General features: G+C 36.0%; 1 protein-coding gene across 1 annotated transcript in view; it reads right to left on the reverse strand.

The window, feature by feature from the left end:
* OPRM1 (opioid receptor mu 1) overlaps window positions 1-18,029 on the reverse strand; it is a 39,125-nt gene extending 21,096 nt beyond the window's left edge. Inside the window, exons 1-2 of the mRNA XM_060114333.1 lie at window positions 17,907-18,029; window positions 17,368-17,829 (exon numbers count right to left, since the gene is read on the reverse strand). Coding sequence (XP_059970316.1) covers window positions 17,368-17,660 — 293 coding nt within the window. The 5' untranslated portion in view covers window positions 17,661-17,829; window positions 17,907-18,029. The remainder of the gene's footprint in view (window positions 1-17,367; window positions 17,830-17,906) is intronic.
* Between the last annotated feature and the right edge of the window lie 5,015 nt (window positions 18,030-23,044).

Raw genomic sequence — 23,044 nt, forward strand, 5'->3', positions numbered from 1 at the left:
CACTGAGTCAAGCATATGTTTATTTAACACATTTTTTTATTTTTATTTTTTCCAAGTACTGTGCTGGGCAGTGGTCCTCAACTGAGACCTATCTTGGAGGGCCCTTCAGTCTGGTGAGAGACCAGAACCAAGTGCTTTACAAACAGTATATTAGGTATTATGGCAAGGTAATGGGTGATATGGCGATGTTGAAAGAAGTGCTAAACTTGTATTTAGTTTTCAAGAAAGTTGCAACTGCTCGACATTTGTTTCATCACATGGACAGTGTCCGTGAAAGTATTAAATTTGTTTCTCGGAGTTATATGACGGGCCCAGGCTGCCAAGGATTTTGTCTCTGATGGTGACAGGAAGGGATTAGTGGAAGGTTGACCCCAAATAAGTCTATCTATTGTCTGTTTTCCAGAAATAAATGTAAATCTAGTTTCTCCAATTAGTCTATCATGTACCTGTTTTCCAGAAACAAATACAAACCTCTGTTAAATACATTTAAATTGGCAAATTTTACTACCATTTTACTGATAGTGAATAATTATCAAATTTTACCAGTTTATTTTCTGCTCAGTGAAGTAGAACGTCTTTTACTTGGCCGAAACTTTGTACTTCTAAATGTCTGTGAAAATGTTTGTCCATAGCAGAGACCAGAAAATTTCTTTTAGTCACCTAGGGTGACTTCTTGTGTGACACATCGCTGAGATGGATCTGGATTCCTTAGTCACAGGTTATCTTGTGATTTCTCTCTTTCTATGTCCTGAGAAGAACCCCACTCCTGTTATTCTCCTGATATTAGGGCTATTGTCACCCCGTCTTTCTTCTCCTGGGGAGGTATATGTCCGTTGATTTTTCGGGGAGAAAAAAAATCTCTCCACTGAGAATTCTTCTCCCAATGTCTGTCAGTTTTCATTTTATCATGTTGATGCAAGAAGCAAAATTCCATGTACTAGTGATCTCCCCAGATACCTCACGTTCGCTAATCTGCTTTTAAAGCATGGAATGGGAAATGAACTGGGATAGAGTCTATGGGAAGCATTTGGCATGGAAGATGAATAGGATAGGTTTCCACACTTTTCCTAAGTGACTCCATAAACACTTGAGAAGCAAAGAAATTTATAGGTGAGAGTCATGAGTGAGAAGGGAGGATTTTTAGTACTTTAGGCATCTGTTGACCTTACTTGGGCTCTCTGGAGTAACACTGACAAACCTGGTTACTTTCACTTGGCAGTAATTCCAGCTGACTTGCCCCTTACTTGTTTGTCTGGTGTTTTGCTCAGTAGACAGACAGAGGCATGAATTCTTCTCAGATTCTTCCAGAACTAATTCTTGCAGATCTAATTTTTCTGTCACTATTATCTCCTTATAACCCCTCTCTCATTTGGATTCCTGCAGACAATGAAGTTGAAGAAGGAAAAGGCAGGGACTCTATGGACTCAGGTGCTCGTCTCAACTTGAATGCAGAAAATATTTTTGCTCTCAAATTAAACAAAAGATACTTGTATTATAAGAATTTTACTTTTGGGAATTCTAAGTTTCTTTCAACTAGGAACACTCAGAGAAACAATGTTCTAAAAGTTCTTATTTTGCCAACCAGAAATGGGACACTGAAACACAGAGGGCTGAAATAAATACAGCATTAACAAAACAGTATAATCAGTATATTCAATGTACTGAAACATTTCAGCTACATTATGTCCTATTACCATTTGTTATTCTGTTAAATTCAGGGATAGGAGAATGTTAAAAAACAAAAGATAGTGTCATCCTCAAGGAGCTTACAGGTGCTTGGCTGAATAACAGATCCAGAAAGCCTTGTTTGATCTGTCACTCTCAGCACTGAGTCTGGTACTCTGGCTGTCTCCTGATCAGTTTGTTAGTGTGAATTATTCGTATATACTGGTCACAGCATAAAATTATGCTGCTGGGGATAAAGTATAAGAGTACCTTTATATCACAATTGAGTTTCTGTAGTTAGAAGTTCCATAAATAATTAATGGATTCTATTTTTTCCAGGTTGAAGGGTAGACTCAGAGACCTGAATCCAGTTAACCCAGAGACATAAGTTCAATTCAAAATGTCATGGCCTAATATGAAGGAAAAACTCCAGATTTTGACCTGTGAAAAGACAAGTTTCCTATTTTCTTTATTCTCACTTCAGTGAGAGTACAGGCTATCAATAAAGAAAAAATCATGAACAGGTTGTCAATTAGGGAACATTCCGGAAGGTATGATATGTAAGGTAAGATAACAGGCTAATCAGCTATCCTAGTGAAGCCTCAGTAACTAGCTTGAAAATCTCACCTTGATGCAAGTAAATATAGCAGTTTTGAAAGACCTTAAGTTTCAGGGTCATATAGATCTTGATTCAAATCTTACTACTATCATTTATTAGCTGGACAAATTTGGGCTTATATTTTTCTTCTTATTATTTTTTTGCGGTATGCGGGCCTCTCACTGTTGTGGCCTCTCCCGTTGCAGAGCACAGGCTCCGGACGCACAGGCTCAGCGGCCATGGCTCACGGACCCAGCCGCTCTGCAGCATGTGGGATCTTCCCGGACCGGGGCACGAACCCGTGTCCCCTGAATCGGCAGGCGGACTCTCAACCACTGCGCCACCAGGGAAGCCCAAATTTGGGCTTATTAATTAAATTTTCTGAGTTTTATTTTCTTCATCTGTAAAACTTGGAGGATATTGGTGTCTTCCTTAAATGGTTGGTGTTAACATGAAAATATTTTAAAATAGTATATTTAAGGATTATTGGTTTGGAGTCTAATTTGTAGTAACTTTCAATAAATGTTAGCTAAGGTGATGTTGATGATGATGATGCCTCTCATGGGTTTCAAATTTAATGAGGCAGATATTATACTCTGACATGACACAGCTTAAATGTTTATACTTATAAAAGTGTTACTTCTGCTTATATTAATTTTTTTAGCATGCTTTCTCATGTGTGCTAAAGATAACTGATGCATCATAGCCTAGATTGTTCTAAAATCACAGCTATTTTCCTTCACCAATTATCTCCCCCACCCAAGGATTTGGTATGTTAAACTCCACCTCTTCATCTATTTTAACTAGAAAGTTGACCAATATATTATGTTTCAAATATCATCTTAACTTCAGACTACTGTGTGGACAAAATATCTCAGCTACACCAAAGCATGGTTTCTATTATTATTCCAGAAGAGTACATTTTTTGATAAAGGACATATATCTTTATGTAAAATATGCTTTATTTTTTTTCATTTTTTAAAACATCTTTATTAGAGTATAATTGCTTTACAAAGGTGTGTTAGTTTCTGCTTTATAACAAAGTAAATCAGTTATACATATACATATGTTCCCATATCTCTTCCCTCTTGCATCTCCCTCCCTCCCACCCTCCCTATCCCACCCCTCTAGGTGGTCACAAAGCACTGAGCTGATCTCCCTGTGCTATGCGGCTGCTTCCCACTAGCTAACTATTTTATGTTTGGTAGGGTATATATGTCCATGCCACTCTCTCACTTTGTCCCAGATTACCCTTCCCCCTCCCCATATCCTCAAGTCCATTCTCTAGTAGGTCTGCAAGGGTGTGTAGATGGGCACGTTCATTCATTCATTCATATGCTCTTATTTTTGAGTTCTAAAGTGTTGAGAAAATAGTACTCTTGTGGAAATTATCATTGGCGTGGTTTGTATTTTAATATATGCTTTGTGGCATTGACTCGTACCAATGTACCAATGTATTTTGTGGGGATGTGACATATTTATTTACAGGCAGGAAACGTCTACATTTTTTCGGAGTAATGATCCTTTTTCAAAAGATGGCATCAATTTCTCCTTTGATACTTGTATCCTAAATTCCACAAGATGGGTAGTAATTTTAAAGAACAGAAGTTTTGGGTCTGACTTCTAACTTGAGATTTCTGCTGCCTATGTTTATGAATGACAGGGTATTCAGAAATAAAATGGACATTGTTTCAGTGTAGTGACACACTAATGAATGTCTTACAGCAATGGTTCTTGAGATTTTCTTCCTGTGAATCCCATTCATTCCAGACTTTACTATTCCATTGCTTTATCCTTAGTATTTGTGGAATGTTTATAACATCTGCTTTGAGAAATACTTGTAAATCCTGGTCAATAGGATTCTGTTTCATTGTTCTATGAAAATTAACCAAGGCCCTCTCCACTCACTTTTCTCTATCTTGTCTCTGAAACATAAATAATACCTTTAACGAAATTCAGAAAATTAAATAAAGACTTAAATCAAAATGTTTCCCATTGCTAGGCTTGGTGATGGAGGAAGATAAACTACAGTAATTGTAATAAACCTTGGGAATAGTGTTTGTCTGATAGTGTGGTTGAAGAACACTGGGTTAGTTTTCCTAGTCCTATCTTTGGCATTTATCAGCTGGTGAAATGATTTAATTTTCTTCTCCACTAGACTGTACTTTTGGAGAGAGGTAGGACTGGGTCTATTTTGCTCAGTGGTAGATTTTGGAGCTTCTAGAAGGGTGCTTTGTAAGTAGTGTTGAACAAACATAGCAAATAAATGAGCTTCAGTTTCATCTTCTTTAGTATTAGTTTGACTTACAATTTTTTTTCCTTGTTTAAACTCACAAAAATTTTACAAAATCAAATTATTCAATGTAATGAAAAAAGTAAAGTCCTATATAATTTTAAGGCATTACATTTATTCTTTAAATATCTATTTTGCTTATTTTGCAAAGTGGTTAAATAAGCTTCCTTTTATCATCAGAAGGAATGACTGTTTGAAGGATCTCAATGAACATTGTCTGCTTTTAATAGAACCTCTTATTTTCGTGGCCTTGGATCACCAACATCATCAGAAACATGCTCATATATAACCCATGTGGTTTTCTCTTTAGAGCTGATGGGGCTGAGTAAGCGTTAAGTTATAATGTTGATAAAAATTTCCCTTGTTCTTCTTGGCAGGCACAATCAAGTTCTGACGTTCAGGTTATACTGCCAGCAGCATTTTTCAATGAGCATTAATAGTCCCCCCCAAAATGCTCAATCTTTCAGTGGCACTGAACCCAGTGTTTCAGGGAAAAAATGCTCAGAAGCAAAGGCCTTTTCTTTCACTGATCTCCTTGTTCCACAGTTTCTGTACTTGGAATACTCTCAGAGAACTCTCAGTTCTCAGTTCTCTTGAGTAGGTCTCAAGGACATTATTTTCTACCTTGTGCTTGCTTTATTTATAGAGTTTACTACTCTGATTTAAAAGTTGACAGGCATTGCCTTGCAAGTCCTGGAAAAATCCATTATGAAGGTGTTAGGAATAGACATTCACATGGACTCACTGTACCATCACAAATGCATCCTCCATGAAGACCTCCATCTTTTTGAACAGTTTTACTGTGATTAGTGAGTCAGACTCATAACAGAAGCCAGGACTTTTCACAGGGATGGTATGTTAAATTCCTGAGTTTCCAAAGCTCGTGTTCAAAGGACACCATTATTATAAGTTATTTCTTTTAATTCAAGTAAACTACTCTGCTGAGTAAAAAGGAGTTTCATTATATGCAGTCAGTATTTAGACTTGGATTCTGCTTTAGACACTTGGACTATAACACCAATTTGAATGTGAAATATTTAAGTTAAAAATAGCTATTCCTTTTCGAAAAAAATAATTGGTTTGCGTCTTTTTTCTCCATTAACTTATCATATAATATAGAAAGACTTATCAATAGGGAGCTAAGTAAACTGCAGTTATGTGTCCTTAGAATTCTCTTCCCATCATCATGGTTGCTAAACAAAATGATATTGGAGTGACCTAGTGCATTGGAATGAATCAAAGAATGACAACAGTAACACCCATGCAATGCCTTGCCTTGCCTCTGCAGAAACTGTGATTCCAAAATGATAAACTACATTTCAAAATGTAAGAATAATAATATGATTGATCTATGGTAAGGCAGGAGTAGTGGGTGAATTTTGAGATCTTGCATGCCGATGGTGTGAGCCCAGTGGGAGGGAAGGGAAGAAATTCCCAGTGGGAGGGAAGCAAATAACAAACCTTATTTCTCTCATATAGCACTTTTAGAATTTACCACCCATTTCCATATATCTTATCTAATTTGGACCTAAAATTTATGTGAGGTTGAATATGATTAGTATTCCTCATTCCAGAATTAGCACTGTTTCCATGCCAGTGTGCCTGCTATGAAGGGAGATGATTGGTCAACTTTAGGAAAATTGTTAAAACATCCTAAGATTTAGCTTTTCTGGGAGGTAGTGTAATTTACTATTTATTCTACAAGCAGCTTCATAATGTACAGAGAAATGAAACATGGACAGATCTCTTAAACCTCTTTGTCAAACAGGACTGCTCTCTCATCCATGAAATAGGTAGGTTGGTCCAGATCTGTGTGCCCCAATCTCGACTGCACATTATACTCACCAAGGGAGCTTTTAGACTTACCTTGGCCCAGGAGTTATGCCCAGAGTTTCTAATTTAATTAGCCTTAGGTGGAAGTGGGTTTTCTTTCTTTCTTTTTTTAAAGGCTTCCCAGGTGAATCTGATGTACAACCAAGATTGAGAACCACTGGAATGGAATATCTGGGAGGTCTTCTCCTTCTTTGTCTCTTAAGTGCATTGCAAGGATTTATGCAATAGCTCTGATGTTCCATGAGTTAATTGGAAGGAAATTCATATTTGATTATTCATTTTATCCTGTCTGGGTTTCTTGCTAGAAGTTAGATCCAAATCTCACTTAAGAGATTCTGGGAACTGTAGCATTCTTCAGCTGGACTATTTATCACCCAGTTAAAACTCTCCCGAACTAGGCTCTCCTTGCAAACTTGTACCTGGTGGCCATCTGGCTGATTTAAAGAATTCGTGTACATGCTAGAAAGTTTTCTCTGAACACAAGTGGTCAAGGAAACAGTCATTTGGTTACAGATGGGGACTGAATTAAAGATGAGAAATCAGGCAGGGAGGAGATTTCAGTGAGTTTTAGGAAATGATTGAGGGAAACCATGGGCAGGAAGTCAAGGGATTACAAATACCACAGAACACCTAGGTTTACCCTAGTCCTCTTTATGCAGCTGAACAGTCTAAGTTCTAAAACACAGGGAATAACATTTTTCAAAGCGACTTTTGAGAACCACAGAAAATAAATTAAAAAAAAAAAGAGCAAGTTATGTAAGTCAAAAAAAAAGAGGAAAAAAAATCCAAGCAATGAGCTTTTGTGCTTCAAAGGGCCTAAAGAGAGGTGGAGGGCAATGAAGCTGCCAGTCACCATCTGGGTGCATGGGAGTGGGTGTGTGTGTAGGCATAGGTGTCTTTGAGGACAAATTTCATATTTGCTAAGAAGTTAATGTGAATTTACAGATGGCAATTTCAATTTTTCCTGAAAGCTTCAAATGATTGAAAATGAAAATACTGTGGAAAGGCCTAGAAAATTGCACTGATTTAAGATAACCACAAAGCATATTTAATAGATGGAAATTTTTAAGAACTGCTATTTTCTAAGCACTTACTCCTTAATCACTGGTCAAGAATGGTAATGAATATTGCGGTTTGTCTGGGTCGGATGAAGAGTTGGGGGTTGAAGATGGACACCTGGGGTGACATGGAGATGATCCTGTGTGATTACTATTTTAACTATTTTAACTTCAACTTCAGTTTCAGAAAAGCAGTATCCTCTGTCGTAAAAATCTATGACCGCTTTTCTGATTTGTGTTAAACTTCATTTTGTATTGATATTTCCTCATGTTGAAAAATACTGCAAGGTGGTACTAGGTTATTTTTACAAAATGCTTTGTTTCCAACTAGTAAACAACAAAATGCAATCAACTTTGCCAAAGAAGGAGTTATGTTCGTTTTTATGGCCACTAAGTTTTATTTAGCATGTTTGTACCAGAGTTTGGCAAATGACAGCTTGTGGGCCAAATCTGTCAGCTAAGAATGGTTTTACATTCTAATTTGTATTTTAATTTTTTTATATGTATAATAATTAGTTTGGCTGTTTTTGGTATGAGGCTGCTACAAGGAAGTAATTTGGTAACACTTATTATGGAATAATTTGCATTGTATAATCAAGTAAACCAAAATGAAGATTTGCATTTTTTTGTACTGAATGAAGAATCATTTCATTCTTGTAAAATGAGTTAACAAAAGAAGGTGCGGCATGATTATTTTCCTGATAATCAAATGTATGGATTTTCATAAAAGTCAACTAAAAGATTAGGTAAAATTATTAACAAATGCTAGTTAGAAAATCAATCTTTTTTTTTTATCATGAATGAGAAATATTTTAGGAGCTAAGTTTTTACATGTCTGCCTTTTACATCTTCACAGTTAGAATAATCAAAAAACAAAAATAAGTTTGTAGGTAGTTTTATATTTTTTAATGGTTGAGGAAAATAATTTTGAGGTATGTGAAAATTATATGGAAATTCAAATTTTAGTGTCTACTTAAAGTTTTATTGGAACATAGTCATGTCCATTCATTTGCATTTTGTCCATGGCTACTTTTGGGCTACAATGGCAGAGTGAGTGGAATAATTGTGACAGAGACCATGTGGTTGCCTAATATATTTACCTTCTGACCCTTTACAGTAAACATTTGTCACCCCCTGTTCTAGACTGAGAGGTGATCCCTTTTCACCTGATGGGTGTGAGCTGTATGTGCACCTAAATATAGTAAAATGAGGTGAGATTCTTATCTTGGAATCATTTAAATCCAAACTTTACATTGGTTCATGAAAACATCTTGGTATAAAGTAGGTTTTTAGGTTCCAGATTACATCCCTACTTTATTTGAGCATTCTCACCCTTCTCAGTGTGGAGGGACCAGGCTAATTCACACATCTGGAGCCATTAAATTGTAGGCAGTTTAGTTTCTTATTGAAAACTAGAGTAAGAATTTTGTGGCTTAAAAATTACTCCAAAGTTTGTTGAGTAAAAGTATCAAGTACACTATATATAAAATAGATAATCAACAAAGACCTACTGTATAACACAGGGAACTCCACTCAATGTTCTGTAATAACCTATATGGGAAAAGAATCTGAAAAAGAATAGATATAGGTGTATGTATAATTAAATCACTTTGCTGTACACCTGAAACTGACACAACATTGTAAGTGAACTATACTCCAATATAAAATAAAAATTTTAAAAATAAAGTGATTAGCAAAAAAGAATTTCAAGTAATAGTTGTGATTGTATGACTATAGTGCAATTACATACTACTTATTAGGTGAAAGTTTTCTTTCTGGAGTTTAGAGCTTCACCAGAAATAGAAGCGTAAAACTTCAGACAACTGAACTAAATCCTAAATTGTAAGTATAATCTAGACATTCACGTGGGATTATTACATAATCCCAATTATATTTAAACTTCTATTTTTAGAAATATAAGGGAATCAATTTAATTTTGAGAATTTTATTTCAATATGCAAAATTATGAAAACTGAGCTGTACCAGTGGATTGATATCAGCAAATAATAAATTCAAATAAAACACATATAAACCTACACATAAGTCCACAAACTTTGAGTGGGAAATGGATTGTTACTCTTATAATTTAAACATAGAAAGTAAAATTTTAAAGAGTGAAAAAATAAAAAGTTATTACACTCAATTCTCATTATTCATGGTAGTTTTGTTCTATAGACTCACTTTACCTACTAAATTAGAGAAGACTGAAGCTTTGTTTCTAGAGCAAATAAATACAGGGGGAGGTTCCTGTGAGCCTCCAATCACATTTTCATCAACTAATCAATACATAACGTTCTGTTGTGTGTGTTTCTGTTTAAAGGCATATTATTTAATATATATTGTTGATTCATTGACTCTGAACTCATGACCAACACCCCTATAACACCCACATGAAGCTTATCTAATACGCTTCCTTTTTCCATTAGGTATCTCACAGCCATCTTGTGCTTAGGACACTGCACAGCACTTCAACACTACACCTGGGGTCATTTAAAAAATTTTATTTTATATTGGAGTATAGCTGATTAACAATGTTTTGTTAGTTTCAGGTGTACAGCAAAGTGTTTCAGATATACATATGCATGTATCTATTTTTTTCAAATTCTTTTCCCATTTAGGTTATTACAGAATATTGAGCAGAGTTTCCTGTGCTATACAGGAAACTGTCCTTGTTGGTTGTCTATTTTAAATATAACAGTGGGTACATGTCAATCCACCTGGGGCCATTTTAAACAGTGAAATCACCACCAACAAAAACATCAAAAACGCTAAAAATGTGGCCCTAAATAGACCTCAGAAAGGAAATATTTACACTCTGAGAGCTGAAACAGGAAGGCAGAGTGTTGTTTCATTTGACCTCAGCTGGGAATTTGCCCATCAGAGCAACTCTGCACATGTCTGTGACAGACCCCAAAAGCCCATAAATATGGATTTTAGGATTACAGGTAAATTTTAGCAAGTAAGCTTGTTTGCAAATACAGAATCTATGAATAATGAAGGTGGACTACATATGCAACATTCTTCAAGGGAATATTTTATTTCTTTTATTTCTTTTTTTTTATTTAACAAATTTAATCAGTTATACATATACATATGTTCCCATATCCCCTCCCTTTTGCGTCTCCCTCCCGCCCTCCCTATCCCACCCCTCCAGGCGGTCACAAAGCACCGAGCTGATCTCCCTGTGCTATGCGGCTGCTTCCCACTAGCTATCTACCTTACGTTTGGTAGTGTATATATGTCCATGCCACTCTTTCACTTTGTCACAGCTTACCCTTCCCCCTCCCCATATCCTCAAGTCCATTCTTTAGTAGATCTGTGTCTTTATTCCTGTCTTACCCCTATGTTCTTCATGACATTTTTTTTCTTAAATTCCATATATATGTGTCAGCATACAGTATTTGTCTTTCTCTTTCTGACTTACTTCACTCTGTATGACAGACTCTAGGTCCATCCACCTCATTAAAAATAGCTCAATTTCATTTCTTTTTATGGCTGAGTAATATTCCATTGTATATATGCACCACATCTTCTTTATCCATTCATCTGATGATGGACACTTACGTTGTTTCCATCTCTGGGCTATTGTAAATAGGGCTGCTATGAATATTTTGGTACATGACTCTTTTTGAATTATGATTTTCACAGGGTATATGCCTAGTAGTGGGATTGCTGGGTCATATGCTAGTTCTATTTGTAGTTTTTTAAGGAACCTCCATACTGTTCTCCATAGTGGCTGTACCAATTCACATTCCCATCAACAGTGCAAGAGTGTTCCTTTTTTTCCACACCCTCTCCAGCATTTATTGTTTCTAGATTTTTTGATGATGGCCATTCTGACTGGTGTGAGATGATATCTCATTGTAGTTTTGATTTGTATTTCTCTAATGAGTAAAGATGTTGAGCATCCTTTCATGTGTTTGTTGGCAGTCTGTATATCTTCTGTGGAGAAATGTCTATTTAGGTCTTCTGCCCATTTTTGGATTGGGTTGTTTGTTTTTTTGTTATTGAGCTGCATGAGCTGCTTATAAATTTTGGAGATTAATCCTTTGCCAGTTGTTTCATTTGCAAATCAAGGGAATATTTTAAAAACAGCTGAAGAAGAAAATCCACAAGCTAAGTTCCATATTAAATATGACAGTGAGCTCATGGCATGAAGACAAGTTTTATGTTTGTATTATCATTTATCAAAATTAGAGGGAATAGCTTGAAAACAAAATGGATGTCCATATGTTTCAATTATCAGTCTGTCACTAGATACCTAGGTATGGCGCCCCAATTTAAAAACTTATGTGGTCCATTTAATTCTACATATTGAAATAAAATTCTCAAAATTAAGTTGATTCCCTTGTATTTCTAAAAACAGAAGTTTAAATATATGCAACTGATAAATTAGTACATGATTGAATTAAAAAAGCAAACTGTACTTGATAATATTCTTGCCTAGACAGAAACTGATATCTAGAATAGATTGATCTCTCTCTCTCATCTGATAGAACCCATCACGTGTTTCATCATGTGTAAAAGCCCTACCTGCCCTACCCATTGGCTTATAAAGTTTCACTTGGTTAGTTTCGGTAGAGCCACTATCTCTATGATCAGTTTTGCAATGCAACATCCAGAATGTGTTTAATTTCTGAAGGCAAATATTCAGGTAATTTCTCTGTGAATTAGGAGAAAACGACAGTCTCATATTTTAAAATTCCACTCAACATTTAGTCTTCATATTTATCAATATATTTTAAAATACTACTTTTTTTTAGTGTTTAGCAACTTGTTTTAATTTATATGATGACAATTCTATAACTAAGATTTAGAATAGAAGTTATAAGACAGGATTCTTAAGAAATATGTATTCTTTTTTTAACATCTTTATTGGAGTATAATTGCTTTACAATGGTGTGTTAGTTTCTGCTTTATAACAAAGTGAATCCGCTATTATCTATTGAAATGAGTTTATCTTTTCCTGCTGACTGAAACAATTTGGTTTCAATCCATAACTAAAGTGCATTACTAGATGAAATAACATTTCAGCTTTTATGTGTAAGGGGTCCTCCAAGGCTTACAAAACCCCAAAGTAAATATTGCCAGTATTTATCTTGAATGACATTTTGAAGTAGTCAGAAATTATTTCTATTTCCTTCTTAGAAGTGGAGAAATTATGCCTGGGTTATATTCATGAACAGATATATTTGTTGCAGCAGCTGCTGAAAACATTTTTTTGAATATTGTAGATAAGTAACATGGAAATATTTGTCACTATGGGAAAACACAAAGAAATCTTTACATTAATTTAAAACACATCCTTAAAGATAAATTAAAAGGACATAGGAGAGGTAATGATCTGAGTTTTTGTTTGTTTGTTTGCTTTTATGTATTTTTTTTTGTGGTATGCGGGCCTCTCACTGTTGTGGCCTCTCCCATTGAGGAGCACAGGCTCCGGACGTGCAGGCTCAGGGGCCATGGCTCACGGACCCAGCTGCTCCGCAGCATGTGGGATCTTCCCGGACCGGGGCACGAACCTGTGTCCCCCGCATCGGCAGGTGGACTCTCAACCACTGTGCCACCAGGGACGGCCAGCCCCTATGTTGTTTTGTTTGACATTTGTTTCTATCCTTGATCTGCTGGAACTAGAACAACTCTGGGCAAATAGTGAAATTATGTATATCAACATTAATCTAAAATATAAATAATATATGCAGTTTGAAGAGCATGTTTAAATGATTACCCTTCTTTTGTGGAAACACACATATGAAATAAAATTTTAAAAATATGTATATGAATAATAACCACCAAATTTACAATAGTGGTAGTTTCAGGGGAGGGAGTATAATGGGAGAAGAGAGATGGCTTCTTATATATATTATATATTATTATATATATACAATTATGTATTATATATTACACTATGTATTGTATAAAATATGTAAATTATATATAATTGTGTATTATGTATATATAAATATATATTATTATATATAATAGAACATATATTATATATTATTAGAGGTATATATAATTATCATAATTATATATAATGTTTAAAGGTGAAGAATCATATTATTCTCTATACATTTCTTTATGTTGGAAATATTTCATAAAGTATAAGATAGCTCATTCATGAAAGGAGAGAAGGAAAAGAAACTCAGTGATAACTCTATGCAAATGACAGAGACATAGCTTACAACGGAGGAAATGAAAAACCATTTAGTGTTGTCAGGACACACTGAGAAAGAGGTGTTCCCAACAGAATTAGCACCTGTACGGGAAACAGCAGTTACAGTTCACATTGTGATAGATGTTACTAGGAGCTCTCCACTGATCATTCTGTACTTTAAACCTGAATCAAATATTTAATAATATTTAATACACCGAGATCATAGGACATGTTTTAAAATTAGAAATACTTCTTAGTGAAATCAAAGATAATAACATCTTGCATATATTTAAATGCTCTTATCTGATAGCTAGTCATATTGAGAATTCATCTTGTCAAGTTAAGAAACAATCTTAAAAAATAAGGCCATATAATTTGGCACTCTTCATTGGAACTTTATTTGGATGGCTTACAGAGCCCCCAGAGATCTAACAGTTTCTAACCCTTTACTTTTTCCAACAGTGTCTGCATAGACCATAACTAAATGGACAAATCTCTTAAAAAAACTCACAAAATAAATACACCTGGGACTATATCAGTTTTTACAGTTATGGTTAATTCTATGCTTTGGTCAAATATTTTCAATAAGTGAAACACTCCTGGTTTCTATAACTTTATGTATTATTTTGACTGATTTTTATCCTTTAAAACATTCTTGACAATAATATACTATTATCCCATTTTAAATGATTGCCACATATTGTAATATTTTATCACCTTATTTTTCCAGAATAACTGTGGTAATTTTTAATATATAGTTACCATGCAAGCATTTTTTTTCTTTAAAACCAAAAAAGCTTTCAGATAATGAACAGTTATAACAGTCTATCATTCAACATCTGAATTTTAAAACTTTAGATCATGTAGCAGTATGTCTTTTCCTCCCTTATGTTCCTTAGAACAGCACTGTGTAAGAATGTTACTTAAGTTATATTATTTAATAATGTTGTTGATGAAGCTATGATGATGGTGGAGTTAAGATACAGAACTGAAAATCATTAATCATTCATGGCATCTATATTACCTGTTAATTTTGTTGTTGTTTTTTGTTGCCATAGTCATCGGACCTCATGGTTCACTCAATGTGTTAAGACATTCTAATAAATGTAATCTTAATCTGGTTAGAAAACCGTAACTACTTGAAAATTCAAAAGTATTTGTTGAATTTTAAATAATAGCAGGAAGTAAGCATTTCACCTCAGTACTTTAATAGATGCAGCATTATATTCATCTTTCTAACAGAGGCAATAATGTCTCCAAACTGATCATTTTGTAGTGAAATAACCACAGCCTGGAGACAGTCCAGTTAAATTTCTCAGCTAAATAGATATAGTTTCTTCACTCCCCAGAGGCTTTCCTCATCACTTCATTTGTCACTGAACTATTTTTCTGTTTCACAGTCATATACCCAGAGGATTACCTGACCTTGGAATTAAACACCTGACTTGCCACAGGTGGGTGTTTGGGGTGCCTTTTTTTTTTCTTTTAACACCTTTACTGAAGTATAATTTCTTTACAATGTTGGGTTAGTTTCTGTTGTATAACAAAGTGAATGTATTTTGTTAAAACTTTAAGCACAGAAAAGTAAAGCATAATATCATGTTCTCAGAGACAGTGTCACCATCCTTTTCCAAGTCATCAAAAGTTCAGAGGTTTTACATTTTAATACCTTTAAAACAAACTCACCCAAGTAGTAATCTCTTAAACATTAGAATAAAACCAATCTGCTTATTTCACAGCCAACTGCTGCTCTATTGGCTCTCGCTTTATAGAAAAGCATAAACTAGAGGGGAGAAAAGTCAGGAAGGAAAATACCAAGAGAAGCAATAACAGAGCATAAAAGATTATGTTTGAGATGGCAGGGTATCAAGATGGTTTGGTAATTTCTATTTATCCTTCATTCTCCAGGATTACAGACATAAATTTGGACTGATTTATTATTTCCACATTATTATCTAAACCTACTCTGTCAATCTTTTAGTTGAATTAACTCAAATCATGATTTGCCACTCTAATAAACAGAAAATTATATTGGCTAAGAGCAATTCCATGGTACTGAACTAATGAATTATCTGTCCTTGGAGAAATCATTTATATTTTCTCTGCCACATTTTAATCACCTAGCCTAGAAAAGCTCTAGTTTCCCTTCTAGCCCTATAAACTCATGATTCTATGAATTCTCTTAGAAGAAATGAGAAACATTTTCCCTTCACGAAGCAGACCTTTGTTATTTTTATTATCATAAATGCAAAAGAGATAGTTTTTATCTTTGATATGAAGCTTTATATTGAATTACATAAAGTAATGTTTTAAAAAATAAATTCTTCCATTGATTCTCTCCCTGCATTTTTCCTTTTGTTATTAGCCTTCTTTGCAATAGATGGTGCTCTTTTCTCAGAGAAACTACTTATCTTATTCCTCATCAAAAGATCAGGAAAATTAGTTTTACTCTTTAACAATCATTAATTAAAGAAATCGTACATAAAAGTAGAAAGAATTGATTACAAGCAACTTGCAGCATGCTGATAATGGAAGCATAATGGAGAAAATGATTGTTAAATGATTAAAGAGCTCCATTGAAACCTGCAATACCTGCTGAATAGATGAAGCCAATATTGTAGCCAAATATGAAAATGCCATGCTCGCTATATACATAGAACCCCTAGTAGAAAGAAAATCCTAAATCAGGAGCCATTTTGAAGTATTAAAATAATGATCTACTTCAACAGAAGTGAAAATATAGTATTCCATATTAACATGTAGGATTTGAATATGCACATCAACACTAACACAATCTATTTACATCAATCTCAATTAATGCTGAGAGTTTGCACACTCTGCTAGATAAACCTGGAACATCTGGGCAAATAGAAAGTGAGCCACAAACTCTTCTGAAATAATTTCATTGGATAAAGACACTTCTTAATTTTTCCAGAGCAACCATTACAACTTCTTATGTAATAGTTTATAATCCAGAATTATGCTGCCTTTGGTCCCTTCTAACTAGTTTCAGCTATTGGAGGCATTGAAAAACTGTCATGTCCTGCAGTTCTGAACCACCCTACCTATTCCCATTCAGTTTGTGACTCTCCTAGCAGATCTGCAGCTGCCAGCTGCAAACTGGTCTAGACAACACAGCTGTCATGTTTGTTACAGCAAAACGACACTATTTACTGTGGAAAGACACCAGAAAAACTTCCTCTATGAGTGTGGCCTCAGGATGGAAGAAAGAGTGGAATAAGGGCTGCTATGACCAAGGAAGAGGAAGGTGGGCCAGTGGTGCAGCAAAATACCCTGGGACCAGCAGGAGTAGGAAAGTTGCCAAGGTTCATCTCTGAAAAGAACTGAGCAGGAAACCTGCCCCTGGTCCCCCCAGTTAGGGGTGAAATAACTAGAATTTCTCTTCAATTATTCACAAATTATTGTTTCCACAGCTCCTTTGGAAGGGACTGTGGGACACTGTGCTCAAGAGCCCTCTTGGCTCAGTATAAGCAAGCTGGAAGATAGACTTTTTATTTTTATTTTTTGCCAGAGCTAGTTTTACCAGAGCAACTTCTCTGTTTCCAAAATTTTGGATTATGTCTTTATCAACGGAGCGAAGAATAGAAAAGTAGGATTTTGTACTCAAACAGCAACCACTCCATCCACTGTCACCTCCATACTCCCCCCTGTTTACCTCCCTTTTCTAACCCTCCCGCCGGACACCCCTTATGCCCCTATTAGCCACTGAAATCTCCACTCGGAGCCCTGCAGCCTTCCTTACCTGACAATCACATACATGACCAGGAAGTTTCCGAAGAGACCCACCACGCACACAATGCAGTAGAGGGCCATGATGGTGACGGCCGTGATCATGGAAGGACTACCGGTCGAAGGGCACAGGCTGTCGCTCCCGCCCAGCTCGGTGCGGTTCGGACCGCATGGGTCCGACAGGTTGCCTTCTAAGTGGGAGAAGTTGACCCAGGAACTCGGGCTAGGTCCCGGGGAGCAACTTGAAGAGTGCGTGAAGGGATCAGTGCAATTGCTGGCGTTCTTGGGGACGGTGCTGCTGTCCATGGTGCTGCCGGCCGGCTGGCTGGGACCACGTTGCGAGTAACCGCGGGCGCCCGGACTTTCAGGGTCCACGCGCCTCCGCTGCTTCCCCTCGCCGCTGCCACAGCTCCGGCTATTTCTTATAGACCAGCCCCGGCGGAGCCAGAGAGGAGCGTCAGGCAGAAGGAGAGAGCTAAGCATCTGACGGTATCCTCTGCTGGTAGCCCCCTCCCACCTTAGAAGTACACAGACACATCGTCACCCCCACACCGCTGGGGGGAGGGGAAGGAGGGCTGTGCGGGATCCAGAGGCTGGAGAGGAGGGAGGAGAGAGAAGAGGATTTTGCGCAAAGGGATCCAACGACTTGGTTTCCTCACTCGGCGCTCGTCTGTGCAAACACCTCTAAGGAGGGGCAGAACCAGGAAGGGAGTCGGAGAGAAGGGGTTGGGAGTGAGACAACCAGAGAGTTCGTTTTTGGAGGCTGTAAAGCATAAGAAAGGGGGCTGACATCAGCCCCTTTTTCCAGCGCCGTTTTCTCAGTATAACATGACAGGAAAGACATTGACTTGATGCAACTCTGAGCGCTCTTCCATCCTTTCTGCCTAAGCAGTCATTTGGGGGCAAAGTACACAAAACCTTCTTCTTCAGCTCCCCTTGCCTCAGACCCGCCTGTCCGCGAAAATGTAACCGCGTGTTTCCTAACACCAAGTGAGAATGTCCAACCCTTCAAACCTGCCTGGAACAAGAGTGATTCCTTCTCTGAAAAAGAAATGAAAAACAAACTTTTAGAGAGCAAACCTATTCCCTTTACTCCACATTCTCTTATTTCTCCTAGAGTAGGAGCTTTATTTGCATCTGATTTTTATCCTGGTGAGGAAGAGGCATGGGAACTGGGTACAGAAATCAGGGAGTTGTGGTGTCCAGAAAAGTCAAAGAAAGGTAACGGTGACATTCCATATATAAATCTCATACGTTTGGAATGATTAACTATTGTTTTTATCTCCAGACTTCCTACATGTGCTTCTCAGTAGAAGATTGTGAAAACCAAACATTTGCACTATTTCAGAGTTTTCGAGTGTAGACATTCCAGGAGAAACTATTGATACATAGACATCTGGAACTGGAACGGCTCACACAAGGCTGAGGATTATGGATACATTTTAAAATTTGATAACTCAACTCTAAATCTACAAATGTTTCTACTTTATAAATAAATTTGTAAATCAACCAGGAGTAAGGTTTTGTTTTGTTTTGTTTGTCTTTGTTTTGGTAAAGTTAACACGAATTCTGAAGCAATTCTCATTTCCATACATGGGAATATTTGTCTATGTATATATATCTTAACAAAAACATTATCATTAAATATCCCCAGTTGGTTGTAGAAAGCTATATTCTTGGGGAGCAGGGACGGGGGTGAGGTAGGGAGCTTGGTAAGAACATTTAATTCCAATATTATTTTTATCTTTTGTCTTGAAAACAGATAGCACCAGTAAACTCTACTAATCATAGGTGATTTTGCCAATGTTCAGTATTATTTTTATCTTTTTATGTTGAAGGGTATAATTTCAGCAAAAAAAAAAGCTACAGAGATCTCCTAAAGATGAATAAAAATGCCTTACCACATATTCTCCTATGAGCTAGCACATTAATTCACTCATGTTGAGCTGAAATTTGTCTGCCATTATTCAATCTCTTGAGGACTCACAGAATCAGTCTAAACTTACTTCATGTGAAAGACAAATAAGCACAGTATGATAAGCCCTTGCCTTGAAGTCAGATCATTTTGTGAACCTTAGATTTGTACGTTTAAAAAACTTTTTTAGCTGAGGGAGTTTGGATATGTTACTTTACCTGGCTGAGTGACAGTTTTCCCATCAGTGGAAAAAAAAGTTGTAAAATAATTAGCATGTTTCATAAATGCTATGGACTGAATGTTTGTGCCCCCCCCCAATTCATGTATTGAAATCCTAACCCCCAGAGTGATGGTGTTAGAAGATGGGGTCTTTGGGAGATAAGTAGATCATGAGGGTGGGAACTTTATGATTGGGATTATTACCCTTGTAAAAGAAACCCCAGAGATCTCCCTAGTTCCCTTTTTGCTATGTGGGGGTACAATGAGAAGACAGCAGTTTGGCAGTCTGCAATGCAGAAGAGAGCCCTTACCAGAACCTGACCATGCTGGCGCCATGATTTTAGACCTCCAGCTTTCAGAACTGTGGGAAATAATATCTGTTGTTTATAAGTTACTCATTTTATAGTATTTTGTTATAGCAGTCCCAAATGACTAAGACAATAATGTCATCTAAAATAATTTGAGTGATTTTTTAAATGGCACAGCTTAAAAGCTTCAGGTATACTCTAATAATAACATTTTAATCTTTTTTTAACTCAGTATATTTTGTCAACCAGCCAGGACTTTATATGTAGACAAATCAACTGGCCATGTGACTTTTCTTCTAGAACTAGTGTCAAAGAGCAATCCAGTTTCCATTGTCCTTCTCCAGAAACATTTTTGTTTTTCATTCTATTTTATAAAATTGTAGTTGTCCTATGGAGTAGGAATTTGAGCTTTAACTATATATTTTTAACTGAAATTTGATATTTTCCTTTTCTATTACTTTTCTCAATTTTCATTAAGGAGAATTATTATCTCAGTTTTGAATGCAGGATATTCTGGACACAATTACAAGGCTTCCCTGAAGTTGTATTAACATCTATATCTCAGTATGTACCATCTATTCAATATCCAATTTGAGAAAATGCAGAACAAATTTAATTTCTCTTTCAAATATCAAGACAACCTTGAGAAACCCAGAAAAGAGCTTTTATAGAAAAAAATACCACTTGGTATATTCTGTAAAAAGACTTGAAACTCCAGTTTACATTATATCTTAGTTACTCTTATGAGGTGTTCTTCCTTTTCTCCATAATTGCACATTTCCTAGCTGAGTTGTCTCAAGTCTACGTGAAACCTCAAGTCTCTTGTGAAAGGAGGTGAACTGTAAATAAATAAGTCAATTTATTACAAGCCTATTTATTTTCTATAACATGGATTCTAACCATATAGCCTTTAGTTTCCTTGAGCCTTACTATGTTACCTGTATACTAGCAATATCTGCGAATTTGTTGATATTTTTTGCTTAGCCTATATTTTCTATTTGAAGAAAGAAAAACTTATCTATCAGTCAAGATTTACCATTGATATAAAACCCATATCGTACATTTTTTCATAAAAATATTTGCTTCAAAGCAATGCATTCAGTAAAAGCTTAGCTGGATCTTAGGCAAGTACTAAAAGTCCCTCCTCTTCCTTGAACTTCAAAATATATTGGCTTTAGTTATTCATATAACTTCCATCATCATCCCACACTTATTTTAATAGCTTAGTCCTGATATTTTGGAGAGTGGCTGTTAATGGAACACATGATTAACAGCTATTAATGAGGAATACAGACATAAATACTACACATGAAACTTTTACAGTGGTTTGAAGCTCATTAAAAGAAGGGGCATCCAAGGTTTCACTAGAAGAACATTTTATGTATTTGTTTACAGATTTTTCTGTTATTTAATGTTGAAATTTGTATAACTAATGAGACTATAAATGCATTTTAATACAATATTATTCTGATCTCTGTATTGTTGCATAAACATCCAGTGAAATGGAACAGATATCCTTATTTACATGGTAAAAATAAAACAAACAAACAAACAAAAATTTCAAAACTACCTCAGCTTGATAAACTTAAGAGAGAGACATCTGAGACAGAGACATCTGGGATAAATCAGAAAACAGCTCAAAATCCAGGCTCTGCTATTTACTTCCTTGTGACTTAGTTAAGGTACTTATGCTTCCTGATACTGGGTTTCCTCCTCTGTAAAATAAAAATATGAGAATCAATTTCAAAGAGGTCTTTGCAGGACTCCTTGTGTATGAAAGAATTTGTCCTTTGTCTTTTGGTTGTTTATGTCTTGTTGTATGTAGCTTGGAGATTAGCAAGAAGAATTATTGAAATTATTATGCTCTATTTAATATCATAGAATTAACCCTAAAGAATCTGATTCTTTTAAGGAACTGATGGTGCTGTCTATGAGTCCAACTCAATCAACTCGTTCAAATAATTCATCCAAGCATTTAGCTTAAGTGATTCATAAGCCTAAATATCTTTCTTAAAATATGGAATTTCATTTCTATTTGAGCCTTGAGAACAGAGCCATTAAGAGAATAAACTCCAATAATAATTTTATTTTCTTATACAATTATTAACTATGAAAGTTTTTATTTCTAAAGGTCTTTATAAAATTTTTGTCTGATAACCTGATTTCCAGTTGAGAAACTCTCCACCAGACTGAGGCTTCTCCACTGTAAAATACAGCACCTATCCCAGTGAAAATATGGTCCACACATATTTTGCTTTCACACATGCCAAAATATGTTATGTATGACTAATTGCATAATATAATTTAATTTTATGTTACAAAAGTTGAATTAGAATTGACAGACTTGAAAATGACTTTAGGTACAAATTTTTTCAATTCAGTTCTAAAACATTAAAATATGTATTATCAGCAATTTAAATTCTTTTTTTTTTTTTTTTTGCAGTGCACGGGCCTCTCACCGCCGCGGCCCCTCCCATCGCGGAGCACAGGCTCCGGACGCGCAGGCCCAGCGGCCATGGCTCACGGGCCCAGCCACTCCGCGGCACGCGGGATCCTCCCGGACTGGGGCACGAACCCGTGTCCCCCGCACCGGCAGGCGGACTCCCAACCACTGCGCCACCAGGGAAGCCCAGCAATTTAAATTCTTAGAGTGATTTATACACTCTAAGAATTATACAAAGTCAAGCGCATTCTAAAGAAGTTTAACAACTCTCTACCCACCACTTCTTTCTCTTCCTCCCTGACTTAAAGACAATAATTTTAAGAATGTTGTTTTCTCCATAAATTTTTTACATAAACAATTATATATATAAAACTGGACATTACAGTCCATTAAATACATTGAGTTTTCCAACTTCTGCTATTACAAATACTAGTGCAATAAAAAGCCCTGTGCTTTTCACATGTTTTTTTTGTCAGAGTGTCTTAGATACATTCCTGGAGTTATTTCTGGCTCAAAAGGTAAATACAACCTCTCTAGGCAGGAAACAGAAGAGAAGGAAAAGACCTAAAATAACAAACCCAAAACAATTAAAAAAATGGTAATAGGTACATACATGTGGATAATTACCTTAAAAGTAAATGGATTAAATGCTCCAACCAAAAGGCATAGACTGGCTGAATGGATACAGAAACAAGACCCATATATATGCTGTCTACAGGAGACCCACTTCAGACCTAGGGACACATACAGACTGAAAGTCAGGGGATGGAAAAAGATATTCCATGCAAATGGAAATCAAAAGAAA

Source organism: Mesoplodon densirostris, chromosome 12, assembly GCF_025265405.1.
Source record: "Mesoplodon densirostris isolate mMesDen1 chromosome 12, mMesDen1 primary haplotype, whole genome shotgun sequence".
In the NCBI taxonomy this organism is placed as follows: domain Eukaryota; kingdom Metazoa; phylum Chordata; class Mammalia; order Artiodactyla; family Ziphiidae; genus Mesoplodon; species Mesoplodon densirostris.